Here is a 27,652-nt window from a genome sequence, read left to right as displayed (position 1 = left end):
GTGTTTTGGGATGGATATTTATTTTCAGCTATGGAGGCAGCTGATTTCAATAATAAGTCATCTGAGCAAGCTTTAAGTTAATCAGTGTAAAACTTGAATTATAAATAAAACGTGTATCTATGATCGTAGGTGTCACATCGTGTGGACATCTTGCTATGACTGAATGAAGATTTAATACTGTGCACACATGACTGTGCACAATCTTACATTAACTGTTCAGTTACAACATCATGTGCAACATTATATCCTGAATCATACACTGCGACCATTGAGGACCTGAAGTGATCTGACAATAAACCGGAGACTTGACTATAAGCGCATACAAGCACACATTTTGTATATGAACCTACCCAGCTAACATTAAAAGATTTTACCATGAAGTTGCATTGGATTCTCTTGAATTAATGCTGTGTGTGTTCACCTATTACTTTTAGTCTTCACAGCTCCGGCCACGGCTTCCTCCTCTGAGTGATATACAATAAAAAGAATAGTTATTTCAGAGTTTCCTCTATTCCCTTGTGTCAGAGTGGTCAGTGTGATGTGTGCATTTTTGCCTTTGCCTTTGAAAGCTGAAGGCTGAACACTGAGGAAACATGGAAGCTGTGTTTGGACTGTTGGTGATGCTACTCAGAATGGCTCATGGTGAGCTTTTTCATTATTTCATTATCATTAATTTTTGATTTGTGTTTCATGTTTCTCCATAATTTGTTAAAAACGATAGCCACACTGAACCAGGCCACAGAAGGAACTGATAAAATAAATTCTACAGTGTGAAGAGGAGCAAGCATTTTAGGGATTAGTGTCACATCCATGGACCATGCATGTATAAACGAAAATGACGCAAGTCGAGTTAGCTAAATCTGTGGGCATTTGCCAATGCAATGTTCTGATGTAACAACCTGAATGAATGAGTGGTCTTAATAGTTTGTTTTTGTGGCATGAATTCTACACACCAAGATTTGGAGTTTATTTGTTTTGTTTATTTAATCTTTTATAGATCTGAGAAAATAGTGCATAACACATACAGAATGCAGAAACTTTAGTGAAAAATGTAATATTCTATGACAAGGTCTTTAAACCTAGATTAAAGATTATACACAGCTTTGAAGTGCTCTGCATAAACATCTCTGATCACAATCAGGAAGTACGAAGGGCGAGCAGGGGTGGTGCAGAATAACAACCACAGCACTAACGTGTTGAAGATGTAGGTGTGTAATGATCACAAACGAAGAAGCAGGAGTTTTGATGTGTTTTATTGTCCAAAAAAAAAAAGAGACACTCACAGATAAAGCATCAAACAGGCAAACATCGTCTGAATACGCACAGTTTTTACACAGTGATATGAAGAGACTGAATCAACACCACCAGGAAGTCACACCCAGTAAGATGATTACACATAAGTGACAAATCCTTCCCAAGGAACAGGAAACAGACCTGTGTAATATTCAGTTTACACTTGACAAAAATGATGACTGACAAGAATAGTTTTCTAGGTTTTACGAAGCCTCATTGTCAGTGTTATTCTAGAGATTCTAGAGTTCTTATTCTAAGAGAATTGTTTCTAACTTGTGCCTCAAAAATATCCAGGTGTGGAGACCCACTGTGATGGCAGACAGGATGCAGCTCAGTGTTATGGAGCTGTGGGAGGAACTGTGTTCATTCGGCTGATGGACACAATCCCACCAAGATTAGCGTTTGATAAAAGCAAAACAAGAATTTTGCGCTGGAAAAATAATGGAGTTTCTATTGAAGGGATGAAAAACCAATTATCCTTTGATCCCAGTAATGGAATATTAATAATCAATAATCTGCAGAAAAGTGACAGTGACAAATATTCACTTCAAATTCAAGATTCAAATGGAGCTTCAGTAGAGCATCGGACTCTAAACTTGTCCATTCAAGGTAAATAACTGTTTCCTTGCTGTTGAATTTATTAATATGAAAAAGCCTTATAGAGCTCATAATTATATTGACAGATAAATCTCATATATTTCAGTGAATCTCACACAGAATCATCCGAGTGTTTTCTCCTTCAGCTCCCTTCTCCTCTGTCACGTTGGTGAATGACTGTTTGTCCCAGGGAGAGATGAGGATGTCCTGCACCACTGAGGGAGGGGGGGACAGTCCTCAGTACAGTTGGACTCTGGATGGACACACACTGACACAGGATGAGCTCCTCTCTGGAAATAAGGACACTGACATCATCGTTCTGAGACAGAACGTGTCAGGACTCCTGGTCTGCTCAGTCAGTAATCACGTCAGTAGCATCTCCAAAGACATGAGGATACCGACCTGTGGTGAGTGGGAACATGTGACAAGATGCTGATGTTGCCAGTGAAGACCATGATGACTCTGTGCATCAGTCATGTTGATCTAAATCTTTCCGTAGTTTTCATCAACTGCACCTTATCCAATGGGACGCACGTATCACAGTGGGTGTTTGCAGCCACTAACACACTGTGTGTTGAGCCCACCACGGTCACAGACACTACTGCTGGTAAGAGGACAGAGTCAGTCACACTCTCCAATAATATCACATCCTCCAATCAAACTGTGACTCCCTCCAGAGGTGATGACCCGTGGTTCATTAGTAAGTGAAAACACCCTTTAACCCTTAGATGCGCCTTCAAAAAAGCCAAATATATATACATATGTATATATATATATATATATATGTATATATATATATATTCATTGTTTTAAACCAACATCATTTTTTTTCATGATGCACCTTCATTTTATGGTCTAAAAAACACAATAAATGAATTATTTTCAATGTACTTATATTTTCAAAATACTCACATTAACACACCTAGAACACCAAAATTGTATAATTATTATTTTTTTTATTCTTTATTTGTTAAACCATCAACAAAAACTTTAACTAGGGGTTAAACATTTTCATATTTGATATGTATGATCAAATATGAAAATGTTTAACCCCTAGTTAAAGTTTTTGTCATGATGCATCAAAAATGGTGATTTGAACGAGTTTTGATGAGGACATGTTTGTCCGTAGGTGTGTTAGTGTGAGTATTTTAGTTAACCTTGTTTACAATTGACTAATAAAAAAAATAATACAAAAATGCACAACCTGGCATATATTGTTTAACAATATGCATGACAAAAGGATAAAATATTCTAGAAATTAAAAGCCAAAAACTAAGAAAATGTGTCTATAGTGTAAGACAGTGAGACCACACCCTGGAGACAATAGATGAAACGTCATCACTCTGTATATTCTGGTCTTATTTTTTTGTGTTTCTTTATTAAAACAGATCACCTCATATGTGGTTTGCGAGCAGCTGTGGCAGTTCTTTTATTAATTGGCATCACGGTCTATTTTGCTTGGAAGAAAAAGAAATCCAGGAGAGCTGAAGACCCGGAGAATTCTGTCTGCATGGTCGAAATGAGAAACTTAGCAGATTAACATTTTATTTTGCTTCTCTCTCTGTGATGACTCATGTGTCTTTGAGGGTGTGAAAAAGTTTTTTAAAGCAAAATGTCTTTTTTAAGTCAAAGCTTCTTCTGCCTTTTATGTCGATGTTTTAGCAGCTCAATATCAGAGCTTTTCCTGGCTCAGTTCCTGGCTCTGCTAGTCTATATGTGTCCTTGAGCAAGACACTTAACCCCATGTTGGAGTGTGTGAATGGATATGAAAGATGTGTGAATGGCTGAAAGGCAAAACTGTAGTGTAAAGCAGCTCATCAAGACAAGCAAAGCTTGTATAAATACAGACCATACCAACTGCTCTTCTTCTGATTTTATTTGGTGGTGACAAGTAACAAAGATAGTTCAAGGAAATGTAGTGGAGTAAAAGTACACAATTTATTTAGGAAATGTACTGGAGTAGAAGTTACTAAGTTGATATAAACAACAAAGTAAAGTACCGGCAAGTATTTGTACTTTGTGACATTACAACACTGCCTGTGAATTGAAATTACAGTACAAAGATTGCTAAATGCTAAATGTGTGCATGTTGTCAACTCTCAGGTGTTTTTATATTGGTTTCCTATAGTTGCTGTAAAGTTAAAACTGTATAAATCCAAATTTAGTGATGCAATATGATACATTAAAGGTCTTAACTTAACAGGAATTGTATTTTTAGCCTTTACAGAATTAAAAAGAGGAAATCATTTGAAATGAGTTGTTTTTGTGTTGTGCTTCTTTTAAATCTAGCTGTGAGGTACTGTAATGTGTGAGAAATGACATCCGTCACTTTAGGTAAAATACCTGTTTAGTCATACAAGAATGACCTAATTTTTACCTCTGCTGCACTCAAAGAAATGAAACTCAGGTGTTGTTTTGCATTAAATAGTTATTTCAACTGAAATTATTGAATCATTGTGTTTTGGATTCAAATAAGGAATGTCAAATAGCATGTCAGTCAGTCATCATCTACCACTTTATCCTCCACCAGAGGGTCACGGGGGGGGGGCCCTCTGGTGGCCCCCCCCAGGGTGTCCATCGCAGGGCCACACAGCTAGAGACAAACAACCATTCACTCTCACACTCACTCCTATGGTCAATTTAGAGTGTCCAATTTACCTAATCCCCACACTGCATGTTTTTGGACTGTGGGAGGAAGCTGGAGAACACGGAGAGAACCCACGCACACACGGGAAGAACATGCAAACTCCATGCAAAAAGGCCCTTGTTCCAACCGGGGCTCGAACTCGGGTCTTCTCGTTGCAAGGCGAGAGTGCTAACCACTACACCACCGTGTGGCCCCAAAAAGCATGCACTTAACTTTTGTTTGTTGTAATTAACAAACAATAATAAGCGTAATTTATGTCAGCAAGTTAATTAAGATGTACATCAGGCCTAGGAGGGCGTTTCCCACAGGTACTTGCACATGCTCAGTAAGAACAAGGCTGAAGGCACCATTTTCTGGACTTGTACTCTGCTGTTCTGCCACACGTCTTGGATTTCTTCATAATCCACGGCCATCCATCAATATCCAGGTAAGTTAATGACTAAATCAAAAATGACAAACACAAATATGCTTATTTTATACCAGTTGATGAGTATTTTTGACTTTGGACTGATGGTATAGGCTATGGTAAGATGAAAAACATAAATATTTTGCTAACTTGACTCCATCTTAGCTCTCCACTTTTGCTCATCTAAAATTAGTGACTTGGTTAACCATTATTTTGTTTTCATTTGCATTTGTGTAGGTTTTGTACATTCTTAAAAAGCAAGGAACTTCAAAGCTGTGCACAACTGTGAATTTCAGATTTGTAGAGCGTGTTGGTTGATGGATGCCAGGACAGCGGCTTAACATTAGAGGTGAGTTTAGTACCTGACAAATATCTCAATAAATGTAATAGCTGGATACAGTCATTTTAATAGCAATATACATATTTTTTAAGATCTGACATAAGGTGTTATCATGTTTAAGAACTTTACAAATGAATGACCAATAATCTTTTTTCATGTCTGTTTTTCTTTAGGTTATGAATGTGGAGATGCAAGCAATGTGCTGAAACTCTATCTACAAGGTACCAATTACTTAAGCATTACAAATTAAGACATTCCATGCACATGTATTTAAATTTCGGGGGGAGAAAAATATTTTTGCTTTATACAATATGCAATTTGTATATGGGGGGATATCACAGGTTAAAATTTGCTCCCAAATTAAACTTTCAGTTGACTCTTGCAACTCATCTCAAGTTTTGCACTTCCACTTCCCTTCCAGTGGAAAATAGCAAACATTTACAAATTATTAAAACAAATTATCTCGCTGACAAGAGAGTGAAATGATAAAAATTCTGAGTCAAAATTTACCTGCGGAGATGAGGATGGTTAAATAATAAAATATAGTTCTGCAAATATTAACAATAACAAATATTCCTATATTTTTTAATGGCTATTTGACATTTTGTCTTAAATCATGTCAATTGAGCTGCCTAGGGTTTGGAATGGTAGACAAAACATCAAGACAACACTTTGGGGTTTATATAAATATTTTGATGTGACATTTAATATAGTTATGCATTCAAAACTTCAGCATTTTTTTTTATCATTCTTCCACATTTAGGATCTTGATCCCGGTGCAAAGAGAGAAATTAATGAACTGATGATAGGAGTCTACGTCATTCGGCTTGAGGGAGCAGCGGACACTGATCCACTTGAGGATGTCGGTACCATTACAGAGGGAGTTGAAGTGCTACAGGGTCTCAGGTATTTTGCGAATGGGTGTGCACTCCTGTTTAGCCTGATCTACAGCTTAAATCTAAGCTATCCAAAAGACCTACGATACACTTTTGAGTTTGTCCAAAAAGCATTGCTGGATTTGGATGGAAACAGAATGTCTGCATAGGTGCAGGTCTTGAAAAACCAACTGCACAAGTAACTTTACTGCACAAGGGAAGGTCTGAGATGTTCACTTCTTTCTGTTTCACATGGTGTTATTACAGCAGCTATATGTGACTGTTTTCTAAGTAATTGTATAGATAATATTGTTCTGTACCAGCAATGTTCAGGCATAACCCTTTCGTGTTTTTCTGCCCTATGTGTGCCAAAGTTCTGTCTTTAGAGTAATCTGCTTGCTTTTTTTTTTGTTTTGTTTTTGTTACAAAACCAAAAGGCTTTGAATTTAATGTCATAATGACCAAGCAGTTTCCATTTTGGCATTTTTACTTGAAGACACCATGATTATTATTATTATAAGTGGTTTTGCTTTGTGTTGAATGGTGTATCTTTGGTTTTATATTCCAGTATATGGAAATCTATCAGAGAGCAGAAATATTATAAAATATCTTTAAAACTAATTTAAAAACAAACAAACTCTGAAATAGGCATGCCTAACAGGAAAATAAGACCAGAATAATAATAATAATAATAATAAAAAAAAACAAGAGCAAAAACCATAATAAATGCAGAATCACTATGAAAAGTGCAGATGTGACGTTACACAATGGTAGTGTCTGATGTGGCAGTGAAAAACGTAATTATTCTAGAAATAAGTGTCAGTTCCTCTCGTGTATTTAAATTGAGTCACCAGTGGAGGGCGACATAATACAACTACTATGCTTCAGGCCAAGCTGAAGTAACCAGCTAGATAAAATAATCTACTATATTTTAAATGAGGCAGTGACAACAGATATAACTTAAACCAAAATGATATGAACCATATAAACCAGAATATCACTTTGCTGTTACTGTCCTTTTTTCACCTTAAAATAGGAATAACTTAATTTAAACTTAAAATTGTACATTATTCTAAATTCATTGCAGGTTATGCCCACTCAGAGAAGAAACACAAGTGACTGCTTTATTTAACGCAACCAGGAAGTCCACTGAGACAGGAATCTCTTTCACAAGACTGAACGAAAACTGTTAACAATTTAATTTAAAATACAGAAAACACGTACATACTGTATTCACAATACAGTATTACTCAAGTTGCTGTGAAGTTAAAATGAACACGCACAAACAAATGCTCGACTACTGCGTGTAATTTAAACAAAAATAATAATCCAATATTTGACAGTTTAAAGGTACAGTGTGTAAAATGCAGCTGAATATCTCTCACCTCACCCTTCCCTTCCAAGAACCTATGTCGCCTTCAGTTTCAGCATTCAATCATAAAATAGTTTAGTTTATCCCTTGTGTGTTGTTGTAAGCATATTGAGCCAAAATGGTGGCCTCTGTAGTGCTGACCTGGCTCATGCAACAACAAATATAAGGAACATCTGTCTGTCTGACTTCCTGCTTATTTTGAGAGCTTGAAATGGACATTCATTCTGATATTATATGTTCAGAGAAGAGAAATATTCACCCACTGTTCAGGACGATGAGGTGGAGAGACACAAATAAACACCTGGACATCAATGTTTCTATTTTGTAAATGTACTGTAAATTCAAGGAAAACTGGACATCTTAAAATATTACATCCTTAATCCTCTTTCAGAAAGAAAAAGGGCAGTTTCCCACTGTCTCAGTCTCTCTCCATCTGTCACACGTACACGTACACGTACACGTGCGGGCGCACACAGACATACCAAGGCCTTATTTTTAAAGATTAAAGGGGAGTGGACAATTATTTCACTTCCTGCTTGCCTCTTTGCGCACTGAAAAAAAGAGCTGAATACACGATCAACCACTTTGATCAAAGTTGTCACACACGCTGAGACTGAGCAGTGGAAGGACATGGAAGCTGTGTTTGGACTGTTGCTAATGCTGCTCGGAGTTGGTGAGTTTTTTCCACACTTGCATTTTTGTTACGGAAGGTTTTTATCATTTACAGTTCTCACATTTAATAACCCTGAATTAATTCACCAAGTTAAGTTAAAAACAAATGAGGGTCATAATTATTTAAATGTTTTAAAATAAAATAATCTCTCTTATGCATTGTGCAGAATATTAGAAATATTTTGGCGTCCTGGGAATAGTTGTAATCTTCTAAAACTGAAGGAACAAGATTTTGTTTACAAGAAAAGATCTTACCAGTCAGACAGTGGCGTACACAGACAAAAGTAAAAGGACATCTACCACTAGTATGCTTTAAGTCTCTGGTTGGAGTGTGGTGACACAGGAGCTCAGAAAGATACAGCGGGGCCATACCATTGAGGGCTTTAAAAACAATTAGTTTACATCAGTACAAAAAAAGACCGGGAGCCAGTGGAGGGAAGCTAAGACTGGTGTGATGTGGTCGTGCTTTTATTGCCGGAGAGAAGTCGAGCAGCAGTGTTTTGAATGAGCTGAAGGTGATTGAGAGAGGATTGGTCCAAGCCAACATACAGGGAGTTACAATCATCTAATCTAGATGTAACAAAGGCATGGATAACCTTTTCAAGGTCCATCTGAGAAAAATAGGCTTAGCTTGTAAGCTTGTTTTCACAACAGCACTGATCTGCGTGTCAAATTTAAAATGGCTGTCAAAAATGACACTGAGGTTCCTTAGACAGGACTGAAGGTTGGAATCACTTTTCTCCACTAGAAAGCCAATCCTTTAGAAACAAAAAACAGTGCTATGAATTTATATTTTGTTTTGCTGCAGATGAATGACAGCCACTTCCTCACATTTTCACTATTCCAGGGGGAACTTTCGTTCGTGTTTTGTGACTCAGTATTATTTTGTATCTTTTATTATTATATCTTATAATTTCTTCTATATATATATATGTGTATATATGTATATATATATATATATATATATATATATATATATATATATATATATATATATATATATATATATATATATATATATATATATATATATATATATATATATATATATATATATATATATATATATATATATATATATATATATATATATATACACATATATATACATATAAGTGTATATATATATGATATCCTGAAAGATATCATAACCTGTCCACACTGACTGTATTAATAAAAATAGCGATAAATGAAAAATGTGCTCATGTATGAAGTCAATGCACATTCTGCTACTGGTTCAGCAGCAGAACAACTGATTTGGTTAATCCATTATTACTCTATTAGGCTGAAATGTGCACTTCATAACCAGTCTGGTAAAAAAAATATTGCAAATACTTTGTTTGTTTGTTTTGTAGTGTATTTACTTTTCTGTGAAAATCTTCTTCTCAGGTGTGGAGACCCACTGTGATGGCAGACAGGATGGAGCTCAGTGTTATGAAGCTGTGGGAGGAACTGTGTTCATTAAGCTGATGGACACAATCCCACCAAGATTTACTTTCCAGAAAAGCAAAACAAGAATTTTGCGCTGGAAAAATAAAACACTTTCTATTGAAGTGATGAAAAAAAGATTAACCTTTGATCCCAGTAATGGAACATTAAGAATCAATAATCTGCAGAAAAGTGACAGTGACAAATATTCACTTGAAATTCAAGATTCAAATGGAGCTGCAGTAGAGAATCGGACTCTAAACTTGTCCATTCAAGGTAAATAACTGTTTCCTTGCTGTTGAATTTATTAATATGAAAAAGCCTTATATAGCTCATAATTATATTGACAGATAAATCTCATATATTTCAGTAAATCTCATACAGTGTTTTCTCCTTCAGCTCCCTTGTCCTCTGTCACGTTGGTGAATGACTGTTTGTCCCAGGGAGAGATGAGGATGTCCTGCACCACTGACGGAGGGGGGGACAGTCCTCAGTACAGTTGGACTCTGGATGGACACACACTGACACAGGATGAGCTCCTCTCTGGAAATAAGGACACTGACATCATCGTTCTGAGACAGAACGTGTCAGGACTCCTGGTCTGCTCAGTCAGTAATCACGTCAGTAGCATCTCCAAAGACATGAGGATACCGACCTGTGGTGAGTGGGAACATGTGACAAGATGCTGATGTTGCCAGTGAAGACCATGATGCCTCTGTGCATCAGTCATGTTGATCTAAATCTTTCTGTAGGTTTCATCAACTGCACCTTATCCAATGGGACGCATGTATCACAGTTTGCAGCCACTAACACACTGTGTGTTGAGCCCACCACAGTCACAGACACTACTGCTGGTAAGAGGACAGAGTCAGTCACACCCTCCAATAATATCACATCCTCCAGTCAAACTGGGACTCCCTCTGAAGGTGGTGACCCGTGGTTAATGAGCATGTGAAAAACCCTCCTTTAATGCAGTGGGTCCATGAGTTGTTTTATCATTTTTCTTCTTTCTTTCTCCATAAAAACATGTGATGTGTCACTGATTTCACTCTGTCTTGTCTTTTACAGAGTATTTGCCAGTGATGGCTGGTGTACTTTCAGCACTGGTACTTCTCTTAGTGCTTGGTGTATCTGTCATTTGTGTTCAGAAGAAAAAGAAAACAAGTGCCAAAGGTACAAATAATAATAATAATGATATATATATATATATCTATATATATCTATATATAGATATATATATATCTATATATAGATATATATACATATATATATTAAGCTGTCTCTGTGGTCTATAGCTTCAAAGAAGGAACCAATTTCTTTAGTCATGTGATATCTAATAGAATGTGACTATGCTACTACTTTCCACTCTGCAGAGGAAGAGGATGAACAGGAATTAACCTATTCAGATGTCAGGGTTGTGCAGAGGAGGCACATACAGCAGAGGGACGAGGGGGAGGTGGAGTACGGACAAGTCAGGATTTCAGAGTGACCTCAGCGGGCTGTTGAACGAACTACAGACGACTGTGTCTATGCTGAGGTGGTTGTCAAGAATCAACAAGGACAGTTGCATTAATTTAACACATTCTTGTTTTCGTATAAGCATTTTAAAATCCTTATTAAAAAGCTGTAAAGTCATGTCTCTGTGTGCCATCAGGGCATTTATGTTGGTCAATCATCTTTTAATTTACTGTAAATGTAAAACCAATGTGGAGGGATTAGTTGAGGATTGAGTCGTGTGTGTATGTGTGAAGATAAGAGAAATGTAAATTTGCTTTAAACAAGAATTTTTTCCCATTATTTAAGAACTTTGCAGTCTTACCAAATGGTTTATCATGGTTCATCATTTCATGGCGATCATTTTCTGGTAGAGAACTAATATTTAAGGTTTTCACGGCTTATGTGCAAACTAACTTAAATGGAGACATTCTATTATTACTTAAAACTGTGAATTAGCAGCAGAGGATTTTTTAAAAGCCATAGTTGTTCACATAGTTTTTCTCCGTTACTAACGTGACTGTAATCAGGCTGCGTTTTGGTGTTTCACTCTCATACACACACACATACATATAGATGTATAGATATATGTATACTGTATGTATATATACATACATATAGATGTATATATACTGTATGTATATATACATATATATATATATATATATATATATGTATATATATGTATATGTGTATGTATAAATATATATATATATATATATATATATGTATATGTGTATGTGTATGTATGTATGTATATATATGTATACCTACATACTCTCATAGTTAAGTAACAATTGCTCATTATATATTAACTTTCAAAGTTAAACATGTGTTTTGGGGTGGTGTAAGGGAGGAAATATCTACTACCAAGTAACAATCTCTCCCCAAAAAGTATTCCGTCTTTCCGGCGTTAGCAAGAGGTTTTCCAAAGTAAAGTAAAGTATAGTAAATAATTATTCAATCTGACTCCATTTAAACAATAATTAACTTTACTTTTAAATATTGTGGGAATTAAAGTTAACCAATCATTTAAAATGTAAACCCTTTAAGAATTCAATCCTATTGTCAAGAAATCTGACACTGGTCTAGTTCAGGGATGGTTTCTATTATAAAAAACACTCAGTGACCTTTTTCCACATAGAAGATTAGCCCTAATGCCTAGGTTGAAGTATTCAGAGGTCAGAAATGTAACACAACAGTTTACAGGACATAATACTCAATCTTTTCTATTCAACTCAGAGGTGAAGGGTATAGCCCTTGTTGAACATGGAAGAATAGCCGAGACACCTGGGTTGAAGTACTCAGAGGTCAGAAATGTAACACAACAGTTTACAGGACATGTTACTCAATCTTTTCTATTCAACTCAGAGGTGGAGGGTATGAGTGTTAAATCTCACCATATAACTAGACTAAATGAATCTCCAATAACAGATTCTTAACTATTAAGAACAAAAAGTCTCAACAAGGCAATATTAGAAATGAAGGGTTAACATACCAGTTTATTGAAATGTCCAGTGGTAGAAAAATACAGCCAAGAAGTTGTATGACACACAGTTGATGTGTGGGAGCTTCTGTTAAGCAGACCAAACTCCCCGATCACTGGGAGCTCTGTCCCTTATATCCAAGCTATCCCACCAGAATACAGACACTTTACTTTTACATATCCATTGTGATTTACTCAGGAAGGCTATTTCCTTCTGGGGACCTTTAACTCACCATGGGGTCTTTTCACATGACAATTGAGCCACCTTGACTTGTCTACTTCCTGCACTGAGACACACTTCAAACAAGACAATGTTTACACTTCAGAGTGGTGGGACCTTCCCCACTGATGAGGTTTGCACCTAGTTGATTAATTAAATCAAAGAGCAGAATATACAGAGTGATGACGTTTTGTCTAGTGTCTACAGGGTGTGGTCTCACTGTCTTACAGTGGATATTTTCAGCTGATTTCAATAATAAGTCATATTCTGAGCAAGCTTTAAGTTAATCAGTGTTAAACCTTAATTATAAATTAAAGGTGTATCTATGATCATAGGTGTCTCATCATGTGGATATCTTGCTTTGACTGAATGATGATTTAATACTGTGCACACATGAGACCTCAAGGGCTTCTTTGCACAGAAGCTATTGACATGACACGGCAGGAAAACCACAGGTGTTATGGTTAACTGTAACTGTCTTGACTTACATTAACTGATCAGAGCCGCCATCAGTTACAACTTCCTGCTAAAACATGTCAAAATGGACCCTCTGTTTTACCGAGTGTCCACTGATCTATGCACATTTACACGTTTACATATACAAACATTCTATACAAATGACATCCGTCACTTTAGGTAAAATACCTGCTTAGTCATACAAGAATAACCTCATTCTTAACTCTGCTGGGTTACAGAGATGTTATGGTTCAGTGAAACTGTGTGTGGAGAACATGAAAAACTCTCAGGGGAAACAATGATCAAATAATATGATACACAGCATAAACAAATACATATCCTTTTCTTTTAAAGATACAGAAGATTGTATTAATGTCAGAGGAAATGCTGTAACAACACCCCCAAGAATAACAACCATAATAAATGCAGAATGACTATGATAATTGCAGATGTGACATTACACAACAGTAGTGTCTGATGTGGCAGTGAAAAACGTAATTATTCTAGAAATAAGTGTCAGTTCCTCTTGTGTATTTAAATTGAGTCACCAGTGGAGGGCGACATAATACAACTACTATGCTTCAGTCCAAGCTGAAGTAACCAGCTAGATAAAATAATCTACTATATTTTAAATGAGGCAGTGACAACAGATATAACTTAAACCAAAATGATATGAACCAACATCTACACAAAAACAGTGGCTTGTTGGAAGTAACCAGCTAAATAAAATCCCGTGGTGATCCTCTGAAACACCACCTAAAGTTGCTGTGAAGTTAAATGAACACACACAAAAAGATGCTCGACTACTGTGTGTAATTTAAACAAAATAATAAAATACAAAACGTGACAGTTTAAAGGTACAGTGTGTAAAATTCATGCAGCAGAATATCTCTCACCTCACCCTTCCCTTTCAAGTGTGTTGGAATATATGTCGCCTTCAGTTAGCGTTAAATCTCAAAACTGTTTAGTTTGTCCCTTGTGGGTTGTTGTAAGCATAGCGGTGCAAAATGGTGGCCTCTGTAGTGCTGACCTGGACATAATGGACATTTACTCTGATATTATATGTTCAGAGAAGAGCAATATTCACCCACTGTTCTGGACGATGAGGTACAGAGACACAAATAGACACCTGGACATCATTGTTTCTATTTTGTAAATGTTAATTCAGGGAGAACTGGACATTTTAAAATAGTATATCTAAAAATCTTCTCCCAGTAAGAAAGGCAGTTTCATCATCTCTCTCTCTCTTACTTTGTAAAGGTTAATGGAAGTGAAAATTATTCCACTTGAATAATAACTTGTGACCATGATGTCTCTTCACACGGAGGACTGGTGTTCACCACTGTGCTACCCCACCACTTCCTGCTTGCCTTTTTGCCCACTGAAAAAAAGAGATGAATGCACGATCGTCCACTTTGATCTAAGTTTTCACACATGCTCATAACAAGCATGCACAATGTAGAACTTTCCAACAGGCCAAACTATTACTCTATTTATTGTTATATGTGATAGATATTAGGATTAAGATAACCTCCAGTCTGTGTGTTTGGCGCATGCGCTGTTCGTAATCAAAGCACAGTTGTTATCTATGTTATCTATTATCTATGACACTATCAAAGCACTGTCGTCATTAAAGTGCAGTTTGTCATCACAGCTTTGCTATCAAAGCCCCTTTGTTATGTTAACCTCTGTCTAACTACTAATCATCAGAACTTGTAGGATTTGTCGGTGTACAACCTAACTGTGTGTGTGTAATAAAACTTCATAAAGACACTTCAGTTGTTCCCGCCGTACTTGTTCTGGTTTTATGGAGCTGAAAGGATCAGTTTAGTAAGAATCTGGACACACATGTGAAAGCTGCAAACTGGATCAAACTGGAGGCTGAGCAGTGGAAGGACATGGAAGCTGTGTTTGGACTGTTGCTGATGCTGCTCGGAGTCGCTCACGGTGAGCTTTATTTCCCCCCACACTTGTATTTCTATATCTATGTTTTGGAGCAATCCAATCATGCGTAATCATTCCTTCTTATTCTTGCCTTTACTGTTATTTTTTTGGTTATGGATAGTTTTTAATCATTTACAGTTCTCACATTTAATAACCCTGAATTAATTCACCATCAAATGATCTCATATCTTCACCTACCAGAAAACAAAGTTAAAAACAAATGAGGGTGATAATAATTTAAAATCTGAAGTCTAAATAATCTCTCTTAAGCATTGTGCAGAATATTAGATACATTTTGGCCTCCTTGGAATAGTTGTAATCTCTGCCAGAGTTTGATATGATCATACATACTAAATCCAACAGCATGTGTTTCCACATTCAACAAATACTTTTTGTTTGTTTGTTTTGTGGTGTATTTAGTTTTCTGTGAAAACCATTTTTTTCTTCTTTTCAGGTGTGGAGACCCACTGTGATGGCAGACAGGATGGAGCTCAGTGTTATGGAGCTGTGGGAGGAACTGTGTTCATTCGGCTGATGGACATAATCCCACCAAGATTTACTTTGCAGAAAAGCAGAACAAGAATTTTGCGCTGGAAAAATAAAACAGTTTCTATTTATGTGTTAAAAAACAGATCCTCCTTTGATCCCAGTAATGGAACATTTAGAATCAGTAATCTGCACAAAAATGACAGTGACAAATATTTACTTGAAATTCAAAATTCAAATGGAGTGATGGTAGAGAATCGGGCTCTACACTTGTCCATTCAAGTGTTTGCAGCCACTAACACACTGAATGTTGAGCCCACCACGGTCACAGACACTACTGCTGGTAAGAGGACAGAGTCAGTCACACTCTCCAATAATATCACATCATCCAGTCAAACTGTGACTCCCTCTGGAGGCGATGACCCGTGGTTCATTAGTAAGTGAAAAACCCTCCTTTAATGCAGTGGGTCCATGAGTTGTTTTATCATTGTTCTTCTTTCTTTCTCCATAAAAACATGTGATGTGTCACTGATTTCACTCTGTCTTGTCTTTTACAGAGTATTTGCCAGTGATGGCTGGTGTACTTTCAGCACTGGTACTTCTCTTAGTGCTTGGTGTATTTGTCTTCAGAAGAAAAAAAAAAACTAGTGCCAAAGGTAAAAATAATAATAATAATGATATATATATCTATATATCTATATATGTATAGATATATGTATATATATATATTAAGCTGTGTCTGTGGTCTAACGCTTCAAAAACGAAACCAATTTCTTTAGTCATGTGATATCTAATAGAATGTGACTATGCTACTACTTTCCACTCTGCAGAGGAAGAGGATGAAGAGGAATTAACCTATACAGATGTCAGGGTTGTGCAGAGGAGGCACATACAGCAGAGGGACGAGGGGGAGGTGGAGTACGGACAAGTCAGGATTTCAGAGTGACCTCAGCGGGCTGTTGAACGAACTACAGACGACTGTGTCTATGCTCAGGTGGTTGTCAAGAATCAGCGATCAGTTGCATTAATTTCTTATCTTTTCGTGTCCCCCTTAATGTTTAAGCAATGTTTGAAATCCTTGTTAAAAATCTGTAAAGTCATGTCTCTGTGTGCCATCAGGGCATTTATGTTGGTCAATCATCTTTTAATTTACTGTAAATGTAAAACCAATGTGGAGGGATTAATTGAGGATTGAGTCGTGTGTGTATGTGTGAAGATAAGAGAAATGTAAATTTGCATTTAACAAGAAATCTTTTTCCCCCATTATTTAAGATCTTTGCAGTCTTACCAAATGGTTTATCATGGTTCATCATTTCATGGCGATCATTTTCTGGTAGAGAACTAATATTTAAGGTTTTCACGGCTTATGTGCAAACTAACTTAAATGAAGACATTCTATTATTACTTAAAACTGTGAATTAGCAGCAGAGGATTTTTTAAAAGCCATAGTTGTTCACATAGTTTTTCTCCGTTACTAACGTGACTAGAATTAAGCTGCGTTTTGGTTTTACACTCTCTCTCATACACACACCCACACAGAAACTCTGTATATATACTGTACTCCTAGTTAAGTAACAATATCTTATTTTATATTAACTGTCAAAGGTAAATGTATGTTTTGGGGTGGATATTTTCAGCTATAGAGGCAGCTGATTTCAATAATAAGTAGTTTCCTGAGCAAGCTTTAAGTTAATCAGTATAAAACTTCTATCTGTGATAATAGGTGTCTCATCATGTGGACATCTTGCTTTGATTGAATGATGATTTAATACTGTGCACACATGAGCCCTCAATGGGTTTTTTGCGCAGAAGCTATTGACATGACACGGCAGGAAAACCACAGGTGTTATGGTTAACTGTAACTGTCTTGACTTACATCTTGGACCCTCTGTTTCACCGATTGTCCACTGATCTATGCACATTTACACGTTTACTTGTTTACCGTTGTTTTTCATCTATTGTCGAGTGTAAGGGCAGATCTATGTAAACTTTCTATACAAATTGTACAACATTATAATTGACTATAAGTGCATACAAGCACACATTTTGTATATGAACCTACCCAGCTAACATTAAAAGATTTTACAATGAAGTTGCAATGGATTCTCTTGAATTTCACGTTTCAATTGAATGCAGTGAATAACAGCAGTATTACATAATAACTTGTTTAAAATGCTGTGTGTGTTCACCTGTTACTTTTAGTCTTCTCAGTTCCGACCACGGCTTCCTCCGAGTGATATAAAAAAAGAAGTTATTTCAGAGTTTCTTTTAATTCCCTTGTATCAGAGTGGTCAGTGTGATGTGTGCATTTTTGCCTTTGGGGTGAACGAGTCTGTCTGAAAGCTGAAGGCTGAACACTGAGGAAACATGGAAGCTGTGTTTGGACTGTTGGTGATGCTACTCAGAATGGCTCATGGTGAGCTTTTTCATTATTTCATTAGCATTAATATTTGATTTGTGTTTCACATTTCTCCAGAATTAGTTACAAACGATAGCCACACTGAACCAGGCCACAGAATAACTTGGGCAGAAGGAACTGATAAAATAAATTTCACAGATCATAAGTCATAAATCACTTTTATGGCCTGGCCAAGACAGTTCACTGAAAATATTTACTATAATATTTACTTCACTGAAACAATGCATAACACACACACAATGCAGAAACTTTGTTGCAGTTTTCTATAACAAGGCCTTTAAACCTAGATTAAAGATTATACCGTAAACAGATTTGAAGTGCTTTGCAAATGATTTCACTTGAAAAGATCTCTAATCAGAATCAGGAAATATGAAGGGCGAGCAGGAGTGTATGGGGTGCTGTTTGTGGAGCAGCACATGCTGAAACGAACTTCAACATTATTTAGAATTCAAAAATGTGGTTTGTGTATTAAGATATGACGTGTTCATTTTGGCAGCAACTTTGTCGGAGGTGATCAACTCGACTCCGTGGCCGGCACAGAGCAGCGTTACCTTGCCTGTCCTGTGAAATGATCCATTGGCTCAGACGTCTCTGGCATTAGATACTTGTGTTTAACAAGCTGACCTCCTCGAGCTTTTATTTTGGTACTTCCTGTTACCGGCAGTGTGAATTGAAGTAAAACAGCATATTAGCTAAATATTTAGTTTCACCCGAAAGTTTTATATTTAGCAATTACATTTTGTTTTAGATTTAGCATTTATATTTAGATTTAACATTTAGGTGTAACATTTAATATTTAGATTTCACTATTTGATACATTTCTAAGTTAACAAATATTGTTGTAAATGTGCTAAAAAGTGACTTTCAAAAATTCCCACCACTTTTTCAAACATTGTTTGAAGCTAAATGTGACAAAATGTTGAAGATCTTTTCAGCATGTGCTGCTTTATGAACGGCACCCCATATCCCAAAACCTCCTTTTGATAGTTTGACAAAAACATCGACAACAAACTTTTGAACATTTAATTGTTTCATGATTGAAATCTTAAGACACATGGAGCATACATTTCCTCCATTAGTTACATTGTCAGCCTCAAGGTCAGTGTTATTCTCTCTATGAAAAAAAGAGAAGAGAATTGTTTCTAACTTGTGCTTCAAAAATGTCCAGGTGTGGAGACCCACTGTGATGGCAGACAGGATGGAGCTCAGTGTTATGGAGCTGTGGGAGGAACTGTGTTCATTCGGCTGATGGACACAATCCCATCAAAATTTATTTTCCAGACCAGCAAAACACCAATTTTGCGCTGGAAAAATAAAGCACTTTCTACTAATGTGATGACAAACAGATTCTTCTTTTATCTCAGTAATGGAACATTAAGAATCAATAATCTGCACAAAAATGACAGTGACAAATATTCACTTCAAATTCAAAATTCACGTGGAGCTGAGATAGAGAATCAGGCTCTACACTTGTCCATTCAAGGTAAATAACCCGTTTCCCTGCTGTTTAATTTATTAATTATTATTATTATTGTTATTATTATTATTATTATTTATAATATCTCAGTTTATCTCAAACAGAATTATCCGAGTGTTTTCTCCTTCAGCTCCCTTCTCCTCTGTCACGTTGGTGAATGACTGTTTGTCCCAGGGAGAGATGAGGATGTCCTGCACCACTGACGGAGGGGGGGACAGTCCTCAGTACAGTTGGACTCTGGATGGACACACACTGACACAGGATGAGCTCCTCTTTGGAAATAAGGACACTGACATCATCGTTCTGAGACAGAACGTGTCAGGACTCCTGGTCTGCTCAGTCAGTAATCACGTCAGTAGCATCTCCAAAGACATGAGGATACCGACCTGTGGTGAGTGGGAACATGTGACAAGATGCCCATGTTGCCAGTGAAGACCATGATGACTCTGTGCATCAGTCATGTTGATCTAAATCTTTCCTTAGGTTTCATCTTCATCAACTGCACCTTATCCAATGGGACGCACGTATCACAGTGGATGTTTGCAGCCACTAACACGCTCTGTGGTGAGCCACCTACTGCTGGTAAGAGGACAGAGTCAGTCACACCCTCCAATAATATCACATCCTCCAATCAAACTGTGACTCCCTCCAGAGGTGATGACCCGTGGTTCATTAGTAAGTGGAAACTCCCTATAACCCTTAGATGCGCCTTCAGAAAAGCTATAAAAATTGCATTTTTTTTAATTGTTTTAAACCACCTTAATGCGCCTTCATTTTCTGGTCCAGAAAACACAATAAATGAATTATTTTCAATATACGATTCAAACCATCAATCATACATATGAAATATGAAAATGTTTTAACCCCTAGTTAAAGTTTTTGTCATGATGCATCAAAAATGGTGATTTGAATGGGTTTTGATCAAGACATGTTTGTCCATAGGTGTGTTAGTGTGAGTATTTTAGTTAACCTTGTTTACAATTGACTAAAAATAAGAAAACTACATGAAAAAACATTGAGAACACTGAAAAATGCACAACCTGGCATACATTTTTAACAATATGCATGAAAAAAGAATAAAACATTCTAGAAATTAAAAGCCAAAAACTAAGAAAATGTGGCTATAGGTACATTTAAGGGTAAATGCAGTGGGTCCATGAGTTGTATTATCATTTTTCTGTGTCCATCTTTATGAAAACACTGGTCGTGTTAGTGTATATGTTCTATTAAAAAACAACTTCTCTGTCGCAGCCCTTAATATGACACAATTTTTTGTGTTTCTTTATTAAAACAGATCACCTCATATGTGGTTTGCGAGCAGCTGTGGCAGTTCTTTTATTAATTGGCATCACGGTCTATTTTGCTTGGAAGAAAAAGAAATCCAGGAGAGCTGAAGACCCGGAGAATTCTGTCTGCATGGTCGAAATGAGAAACTTAGCAGATTAACATTTTATTTTGCTTCTCTCTCTGTGATGACTCATGTGTCTTTGAGGGTGTGAAAAAGTTTTTTAAAGCAAAATGTCTTTTTTAAGTCAAAGCTTCTTCTGCCTTTTATGTCGATGTTTTAGCAGCTCAATATCAGAGCTTTTCCTGGCTCAGTTCCTGGCTCTGCTAGTCTATATGTGTCCTTGAGCAAGACACTTAACCCCATGTTGGAGTGTGTGAATGGATATGAAAGATGTGTGAATGGCTGAAAGTCAGAACTGTAGTGTAAAGCAGCTCATCAAGACAAGCAAAGCTCGTATAAATACAGACCATAAAAACTGTTCTTCTTCTGATTTTATTTGGTAGTGACAAGTAACAAAGATAGTTCAAGGAAATGTAGTGGAGTAAAAGTTAAAGTTGCTAGAACTATAAACAACAAAGTAAAGTACAGATATGTGATTCTTGTACTTGAGTACAGTAACACCGTATTTGTACTTTGTCACATTACAACAATTGAAATTACAGTAAAAAAGATTGCTAAATGCTAAATGTGTGCATGATGTCAACGTTGTACATCATAGTTATTGATTTCCATATTGGTTTTACTTATATAGTTGCTGTAAAGAACTATATAAATCCAAATTTAGTCATGCAATATGATAAATGAAACTTGAATTTAAACTGAACAGGAATTGTCATATATAAGTATTTGTAAAAAAAAAAGTACCTTTTTTACTTTCTTACTGTATCAAAAACAGGAAATCACTTTAAATGAGTTGTTTTGGTGTTGTGCTTCTTTTTCTTTAGCAGTGAGGTACTGTAATGTGTGAGAAATGACATCCATCACTTTAGGTAAAATACCTGTTTAGTCATACAAGAATGACCTCATTTTTACCTCTGCTGCGTTACAGAGATGTTACAGTCCAGTACACTGTGTGTGGAGAACGTGAGAAACAAAGATCAAATAAAGTGATACACATCATAAACAAATAAATATCCTTTTCTTTTACAAATACAGAAGATTGTAAATACATTTTAATAGGCAATTGAACACACCAGATAAATACAAGACAAACTGAATGTCAGAGGAAATGCTGTAGTATATGGAAATCTATCTGAGAGCAGAAATATTATAAAATATTGTTAAAGTTAATTTTAAAAAAAACAACTCTGAAATAGGAATGGCTAACAACAAGAAAATAAGACCACAACAATACAAAAAAACCAAGAATAAAAAAACATAATAAATGCAGAATGACTATTACACAACAGTAGTGTCTGTTATGGGAGTGAAAAACATAATTATTCTAGAAATAAGTTTCAGTTCCTCTCGTGTATTTAAATTGAGTCACCAGTGGAGGGCGACACAATACAACGACTATGCTTTAGTCAAAGCTGAAGTAACCAGAAAAACACAATAATCTACTATATTTTAAATGAGGCAGTGACAACAAATATAACTTAAACCAAAATAATATGAACCATCATCTACACAAAAACATTGAAAATTATAATTGTCTGGTGTTAAACTATAAACCAGAATATTACTTTTTTTTGTCCCACAGTCAGTCACTTGTCTCTGTCCTTTTTTCACCTTATAATAGAGATTTATTTTTTTAAATTGTACATTATTCTGCACCAAAACCCCAATGCAAATCCCTCGTAGGTTATGCCCACTCAGAGAAGAAACACACTCTGAAACACCACCTAAAGTTGCATTGAAGTTAACATGAACACACACAAAAAGATGCTCGACTACTGTAGTAAGCATATTGAGCCAAAATGGTGGCCTCTCCAGTGCTGACCTGGCTCATGCAACTACACATATAAGGAACATATGTCTGTCTGTCTGTCTGTCTGACTTCCTGCTTATTTTGAGAGCTTGAAATGGACATTCACGCTGATATTATATGTTCAGAGAAGAGAAATATTCCCCCGCTGTTCAGGACGATGAGGTGGAGAGACACAAATAGACACCAATGGACATCAGTGTTTCTATTTTGAAAATGTTAATTCAGGGAAAACTGGACATCTTAAAATAGTACGTCTTAAATCCTCTTTCAGTAAGAAGAAGGTAAGTTTCCCTCTGTCTCATTCTCTCTCTCTCTCTCTCTCTCGCACACACACACACACACACACACACACACACACCCCAAGGCCTTTCTTTTTAAAGGTTAAAGGGGAAGTGAAAATTATTTCACTTCCTGCTTGCCTCTTTGCCCACTGAAAAAAAAGAGATGAATACACAATCATCCACTTTGATCGAAGTTTTCACACAGTCTCATCTGAGGCTGCTCCAACAAGGATGCACATGTGAAAGCTGCAAACTGGATTAAACTTGAGGCTGAGCAGTGGAAGGACATGGAGGCTGTGATTACACTGTTGCTGATGCTGCTCGGAGTCTCTTACAGTGAGCCTTTTCCACACTTGCATTTATCTTTGTCATGTCATATTTATCATGCATCTATGTTTCGGAGCAGTCCAATCATGTGTAATCATTCCTTCTTATTATTGCTTTTACTGTTATTATTATCCTTTTTGTTGTGGAAGGTTTTTTATCATTTACAATTCTCACATTTATTAACATAACCCTGAATGAATTCACCATCAAATGATCTCATATATGTCTTCCCATTCCAGAAAACAACTTCAAAACAAATGAGGGTCATAGTTATTTAAAATCTGAAATCTAAATAATCTCTTTTATGCATTGTGCAGGGGAATAGTTGTAATCTCTGCCACAGTTTGATATGAGCATACATACTAAATTCAAAAGCATGTTTTTCCATCCACTGAGAGAATTCAACTGAAGGAACAAGATTTTTTTGTTCACGTTTTGACTTGTTGCAGGAAAAACAATGCTTATATTCACATGTCCTAGTCGTTCATGACTGTGTTACAGAGAGCCGGTGCCAGCACCCAGACACTGACGCAGTGAAGTGGGATTCATCCGTCAATGCAATAATGCTTTTCATGTTAAAATGGAAAAAAGCCTTTGTTTACAAGAAAAAAATCTTACCAACTGACAGTGGCACACACAGACATTTGGAAGGGCAGGGGTGGAAAGTAAAAGGGCATCTACCACTGATACGCTTAAGGCAGGCATGTCGAATGTGCGAACTGGGGCTAAGGGCAGCCCAGCCCTGGGAACTGAAGCATGTGGACCTTTATATGGACCTCCACACTTTACTGTTTAATTCATTTCTATCACAGAGATGGGCATTTTCTATACAGCCTCAGACTCCCTCTTCCCGACTTTCAAGAAACCCCCAGAAGCACACTAGTGGCGCTTTTTCACTATACAGTTGTGGCACGGCTTGGCTAGTTTGCAACTCCTGTCCCTGGCTGGGCTTTTCAAAATAAAAGAGTAACACATGTACAGTAAAAATGACAATATAAGGGAGTATAAATACCAATATATAAGACCTAATTCTCATCTACCTAATACAATGTAAAAGTGCACACACGCTCTCAGACACTCCAAAACATTATTAAGACTACATATATTAAGGTACCAGGTTCTATCACTAATGGAGAAGCAGAAAGAAACCCAATAGAGCCGTTTTGCTGCAACTGTAGTGGTGGAGAAACACCATTTTAAAGGTTTATATTTTATATAAACAAACAGTCCAGTGCAGAAGATATGGCCTGTCATACTGGAACCTCCTGTGCAGGAACAATCGGCTCCCAGGATCCAACAAGACACTCACTCATGTCATTCAATCAAACATGCGCATCTACAACCCATCTCATACTCACATGTAGGCACATACAAGGAAAAGGAAGCCATGAACCTGGGGTCATAACGGAACTGAATGTCATTTCCTCTAAGGACACCCTTTGGGACACTGTCATGTAGGGACAGTAGGGAACTTCATAACAGCGCCCTTTTTGATAAGATGGACTCTTATTAAAGGGCATCTTATAGGGCACTGCATCTCAACTCTCAACGCAACTCAAACTGTATTTCCATAGCACCTTTTAAACGACAGCTGTACAACCAAAGTGTTGTACAGAAGGAGGTTGCATGCAAAATTATGTAAATACATAAATATGATTTTGAAATGCCAGAGAGGAAAAGTGGGGTTTAAGGGATATATGTATATATATATATATATATATATATATATATATATATATATATATATATATATATACCTATCTATATATATATATTAGATAGATATATAGTGCTCTAATAGCATTATCTAGTATACTAAAAAACTGGGTCCAATGATAATCTGTCCACACTGACTATATTAATACAAATAGGGATAAATGAAAACTGTACTCATATATGAAGTCAATGCACAACTGATTGGTAAACCCATTAGGTTGATATTTGTGCTTCATGTCCAGTCTAGTAAAAAAAATATTGCAAATACTTTTTTGTTTGTTTTGTGGTGCATTTGTTTTCTGTGAAAATCTTTTTTTTCTTCTTCTCAGGTGTGGAGACCCACTGTGATGGCAGACAGGATGGAGCTCAGTGTTATGGAGCTGTGGGAGGAACTGTGTTCATTCGGCTGATGGACACAATCCCACCAAGATTTACTTTCCAGAAAAACAAAACAAGAATTTTGCGCTGGAAAAATAAAGCACTTTCTATTGAAGTGATGAAAAACCAATTATCCTTTGATCCCAGTAATGGAATATTAAGAATCAATAATCTGCAGAAAAGTGACAGTGACAAATATTCACTTGAAATTCAAGATTCAGATGCAGTCGTAGTAGAGAATCGGACTCTAAACTTGTCCATTCAAGGTAAATAACTGTTTCCTTGCTGTTGAATTTATTAATATGAAAAAGCCTTATAGAGCTCATAATTATATTGACAGATAAATCTCATATATTTCAGTGAATCTCACACAGAATCATCCAAGTGTTTTCTCCTTCAGCTCCCTTCTCCTCTGTCACGTTGGTGAATGACTGTTTGTCCCAGGGAGAGATGAGGATGTCCTGCACCACTGAGGGAGGGGGGGACAGTCCTCAGTACAGTTGGACTCTGGATGGACACACACTGACACAGGATGAGCTCCTCTCTGGAAATAAGGACACTGACATCATCGTTCTGAGACAGAACGTGTCAGGACTCCTGGTCTGCTCAGTCAGTAATCACGTCAGTAGCATCTCCAAAGACATGAGGATACCGACCTGTGGTGAGTGGGAACATGTGACAAGATGCTGATGTTGCCAGTGAAGACCATGATGACTCTGTGCATCAGTCATGTTGATCTAAATCTTTCCGTAGTTTTCATCAACTGCACCTTATCCAATGGGACGCACGTATCACAGTGGGTGTTTGCAGCCACTAACACACTGTGTGTTGAGCCCACCACGGTCACAGACACTACTGCTGGTAAGAGGACAGAGTCAGTCACACTCTCCAATAATATCACATCCTCCAATCAAACTGTGACTCCCTCCAGAGGTGATGACCCATGGTTCATTAGTAAGTGAAAAACCCTCCTTTAATGCAGTGGGTCCATGAGTTGTTTTATCATTTTTCTTCTTTCTTTCTCCATAAAAACATGTGATGTGTCACTGATTTCACTCTGTCTTGTCTTTTACAGAGTATTTGCCAGTGATGGCTGGTGTACTTTCAGCACTGGTACTTCTCTTAGTGCTTGGTGTATCTGTCATTTGTGTTCAGAAGAAAAAGAAAAAAAGTGCCAAAGGTAAAAATAATAATAATAATATATATATATATCTATATATATATATTAAGCTGTCTCTGTGGTCTATAGCTTCAAAGAAGGAACCAATTTCTTTAGTCATCTGATATCTAATAGAATGTGACTATGCTACTACTTTCCACTCTGCAGAGGAAGAGGATGAACAGGAATTAACCTATTCAGATGTCAGGGTTGTGCAGAGGAGGCACATACAGCAGAGGGACGAGGGGGAGGTGGAGTACGGACAAGTCAGGATTTCAGAGCGACCTCAGCGGGCTGTTGAACGAAGTACAGACGACTGTGTCTATGCTGAGGTGGTTGTCAAGAATCAATGAGGACAGTTGCATTAATTTAACACATTCTTGTTTTCGTATAAGCATTTTGAAATCCTTGTTAAAAAACTGTAAAGTCATGTCTCTGTGTGCCATCAGGGCATTTATGTTGGTCAATCATCTTTTAATTTAATGTAAATGTAAGACATACATGGTGGGATTAATTGAGGACCGAGTCGTGTGTGTATGTGTGAAGATAAGAGAAATGTAAATTTGCTTTTGACAAGAATTTGTTCTCATGACTCATGATTCAAGAATTTTTTATTAAGAACTGCTTTTCTTTATGTGTGAACTTTGCAGTCTTACCACAAGGTTTATTTAGGGTTTGCACAACTTAGGGACTTCTATTATTACTTAAAACTGTGAATTAGCAACATAGATTTTTTGAAAGGCAGAAGTCGTTCACACTGTTTTTCTCCTTCACTAAAATAATGAGACGTTTGTGAGGAACAAAGTGTAATTCAAGTTTTTATTTTTGTTAAAACAACCTGTTAGTTTTGTCAGGTTGAAAATTAGAAGCTTCAGTCTGACTGTGTCACTTTAATAATTCTGATTTTATTCTTTTCTAAATTTAAAGTGTGACGGGGAAATAGTGTGGATATACAACATCT

General features: G+C 36.7%; 3 protein-coding genes across 10 annotated transcripts; all 3 read left to right on the top strand.

Moving 5' to 3' along the window:
• Positions 1 to 452: 452 nt before the first annotated feature.
• On the top strand, positions 453 to 27,283 carry LOC122778438. Of its 4 annotated transcripts, none has more exons than XM_044040342.1 (7): positions 453 to 575; positions 18,066 to 18,132; positions 19,304 to 19,618; positions 19,743 to 20,003; positions 20,096 to 20,287; positions 26,608 to 26,712; positions 26,860 to 27,283. In XM_044040342.1, the coding sequence occupies exons 2-7, from the start codon at positions 18,084 to 18,086 to the stop codon at positions 27,042 to 27,044; spliced, it is 1,107 nt and encodes a 368-aa protein (XP_043896277.1). In that variant the 5' UTR covers positions 453 to 575; positions 18,066 to 18,083; the 3' UTR covers positions 27,045 to 27,283. The 4 variants fall into 4 exon arrangements, with proteins under 4 accessions (XP_043896277.1, XP_043896278.1, XP_043896276.1 ...); XM_044040343.1 differs by having other exon boundaries at positions 453 to 588; positions 18,079 to 18,132; XM_044040341.1 differs by lacking the exons at positions 453 to 575; positions 18,066 to 18,132; positions 19,304 to 19,618; positions 19,743 to 20,003; positions 20,096 to 20,287 and adding exons at positions 23,252 to 23,447; positions 25,484 to 25,798; positions 25,933 to 26,193; positions 26,286 to 26,486.
• Positions 582 to 11,265, top strand: LOC122778440. 5 transcript variants are annotated; one of them, XR_006361431.1, is made up of 6 exons: positions 582 to 642; positions 1,588 to 1,902; positions 2,037 to 2,297; positions 2,390 to 2,594; positions 10,582 to 10,803; positions 11,004 to 11,265. XR_006361431.1 is itself a non-coding variant. In XM_044040349.1 (6 exons), exons 1-6 carry the CDS (start codon positions 594 to 596, stop codon positions 11,117 to 11,119), a joined length of 954 nt encoding a protein of 317 aa, XP_043896284.1. In that variant the 5' UTR covers positions 582 to 593; the 3' UTR covers positions 11,120 to 11,265. The 5 variants fall into 5 exon arrangements, 4 of the variants coding, with proteins under 4 accessions (XP_043896284.1, XP_043896282.1, XP_043896285.1 ...); XM_044040349.1 differs by having other exon boundaries at positions 2,390 to 2,497; positions 10,699 to 10,803; XM_044040347.1 differs by having other exon boundaries at positions 2,390 to 2,590; positions 10,699 to 10,803.
• Positions 14,149 to 17,808, top strand: LOC122778444. Its single transcript, XM_044040355.1, has 4 exons — positions 14,149 to 15,233; positions 15,685 to 16,059; positions 16,274 to 16,372; positions 16,547 to 17,808. Exons 1-4 carry the CDS (start codon positions 15,185 to 15,187, stop codon positions 16,660 to 16,662), a joined length of 639 nt encoding a protein of 212 aa, XP_043896290.1. The 5' UTR covers positions 14,149 to 15,184; the 3' UTR covers positions 16,663 to 17,808.
• Positions 27,284 to 27,652: the final 369 nt, after the last annotated feature.

The sequence above is a fragment of the Solea senegalensis genome, linkage group LG12 (assembly GCF_019176455.1).
Source record: "Solea senegalensis isolate Sse05_10M linkage group LG12, IFAPA_SoseM_1, whole genome shotgun sequence".
Taxonomy (NCBI): domain Eukaryota; kingdom Metazoa; phylum Chordata; class Actinopteri; order Pleuronectiformes; family Soleidae; genus Solea; species Solea senegalensis.
The sequence above is the reverse complement of the archived record's forward strand: the minus strand, read 5'-3'. Positions and strand labels throughout refer to the sequence as shown.

What these genes read in the sequence shown, in the direction of transcription:
- LOC122778440 (XM_044040347.1), top strand. Translation starts at nt 594, where the DNA reads ATGGAAGCTGTGTTTGGACTGTTGGTGATGCTACTCAGAATGGCTCAT. An exon ending in TCTAAACTTGTCCATTCAAG is followed by an intron (nt 1,903 to 2,036) that starts GTAAATAACTGT and finishes TTTCTCCTTCAG; the next exon opens with CTCCCTTCTCCTCTGTCACG. An exon ending in CATGAGGATACCGACCTGTG is followed by an intron (nt 2,298 to 2,389) that starts GTGAGTGGGAAC and finishes ATCTTTCCGTAG; the next exon opens with TTTTCATCAACTGCACCTTA.
- LOC122778444 (XM_044040355.1), top strand. Translation starts at nt 15,185, where the DNA reads ATGGAAGCTGTGTTTGGACTGTTGCTGATGCTGCTCGGAGTCGCTCAC. An exon ending in GCTGCTCGGAGTCGCTCACG is followed by an intron (nt 15,234 to 15,684) that starts GTGAGCTTTATT and finishes TCTTCTTTTCAG; the next exon opens with GTGTGGAGACCCACTGTGAT. An exon ending in GGTCACAGACACTACTGCTG is followed by an intron (nt 16,060 to 16,273) that starts GTAAGAGGACAG and finishes TGTCTTTTACAG; the next exon opens with AGTATTTGCCAGTGATGGCT.
- LOC122778438 (XM_044040341.1), top strand. Translation starts at nt 23,399, where the DNA reads ATGGAGGCTGTGATTACACTGTTGCTGATGCTGCTCGGAGTCTCTTAC. An exon ending in CATGAGGATACCGACCTGTG is followed by an intron (nt 26,194 to 26,285) that starts GTGAGTGGGAAC and finishes ATCTTTCCGTAG; the next exon opens with TTTTCATCAACTGCACCTTA. An exon ending in TGATGACCCATGGTTCATTA is followed by an intron (nt 26,487 to 26,607) that starts GTAAGTGAAAAA and finishes TGTCTTTTACAG; the next exon opens with AGTATTTGCCAGTGATGGCT.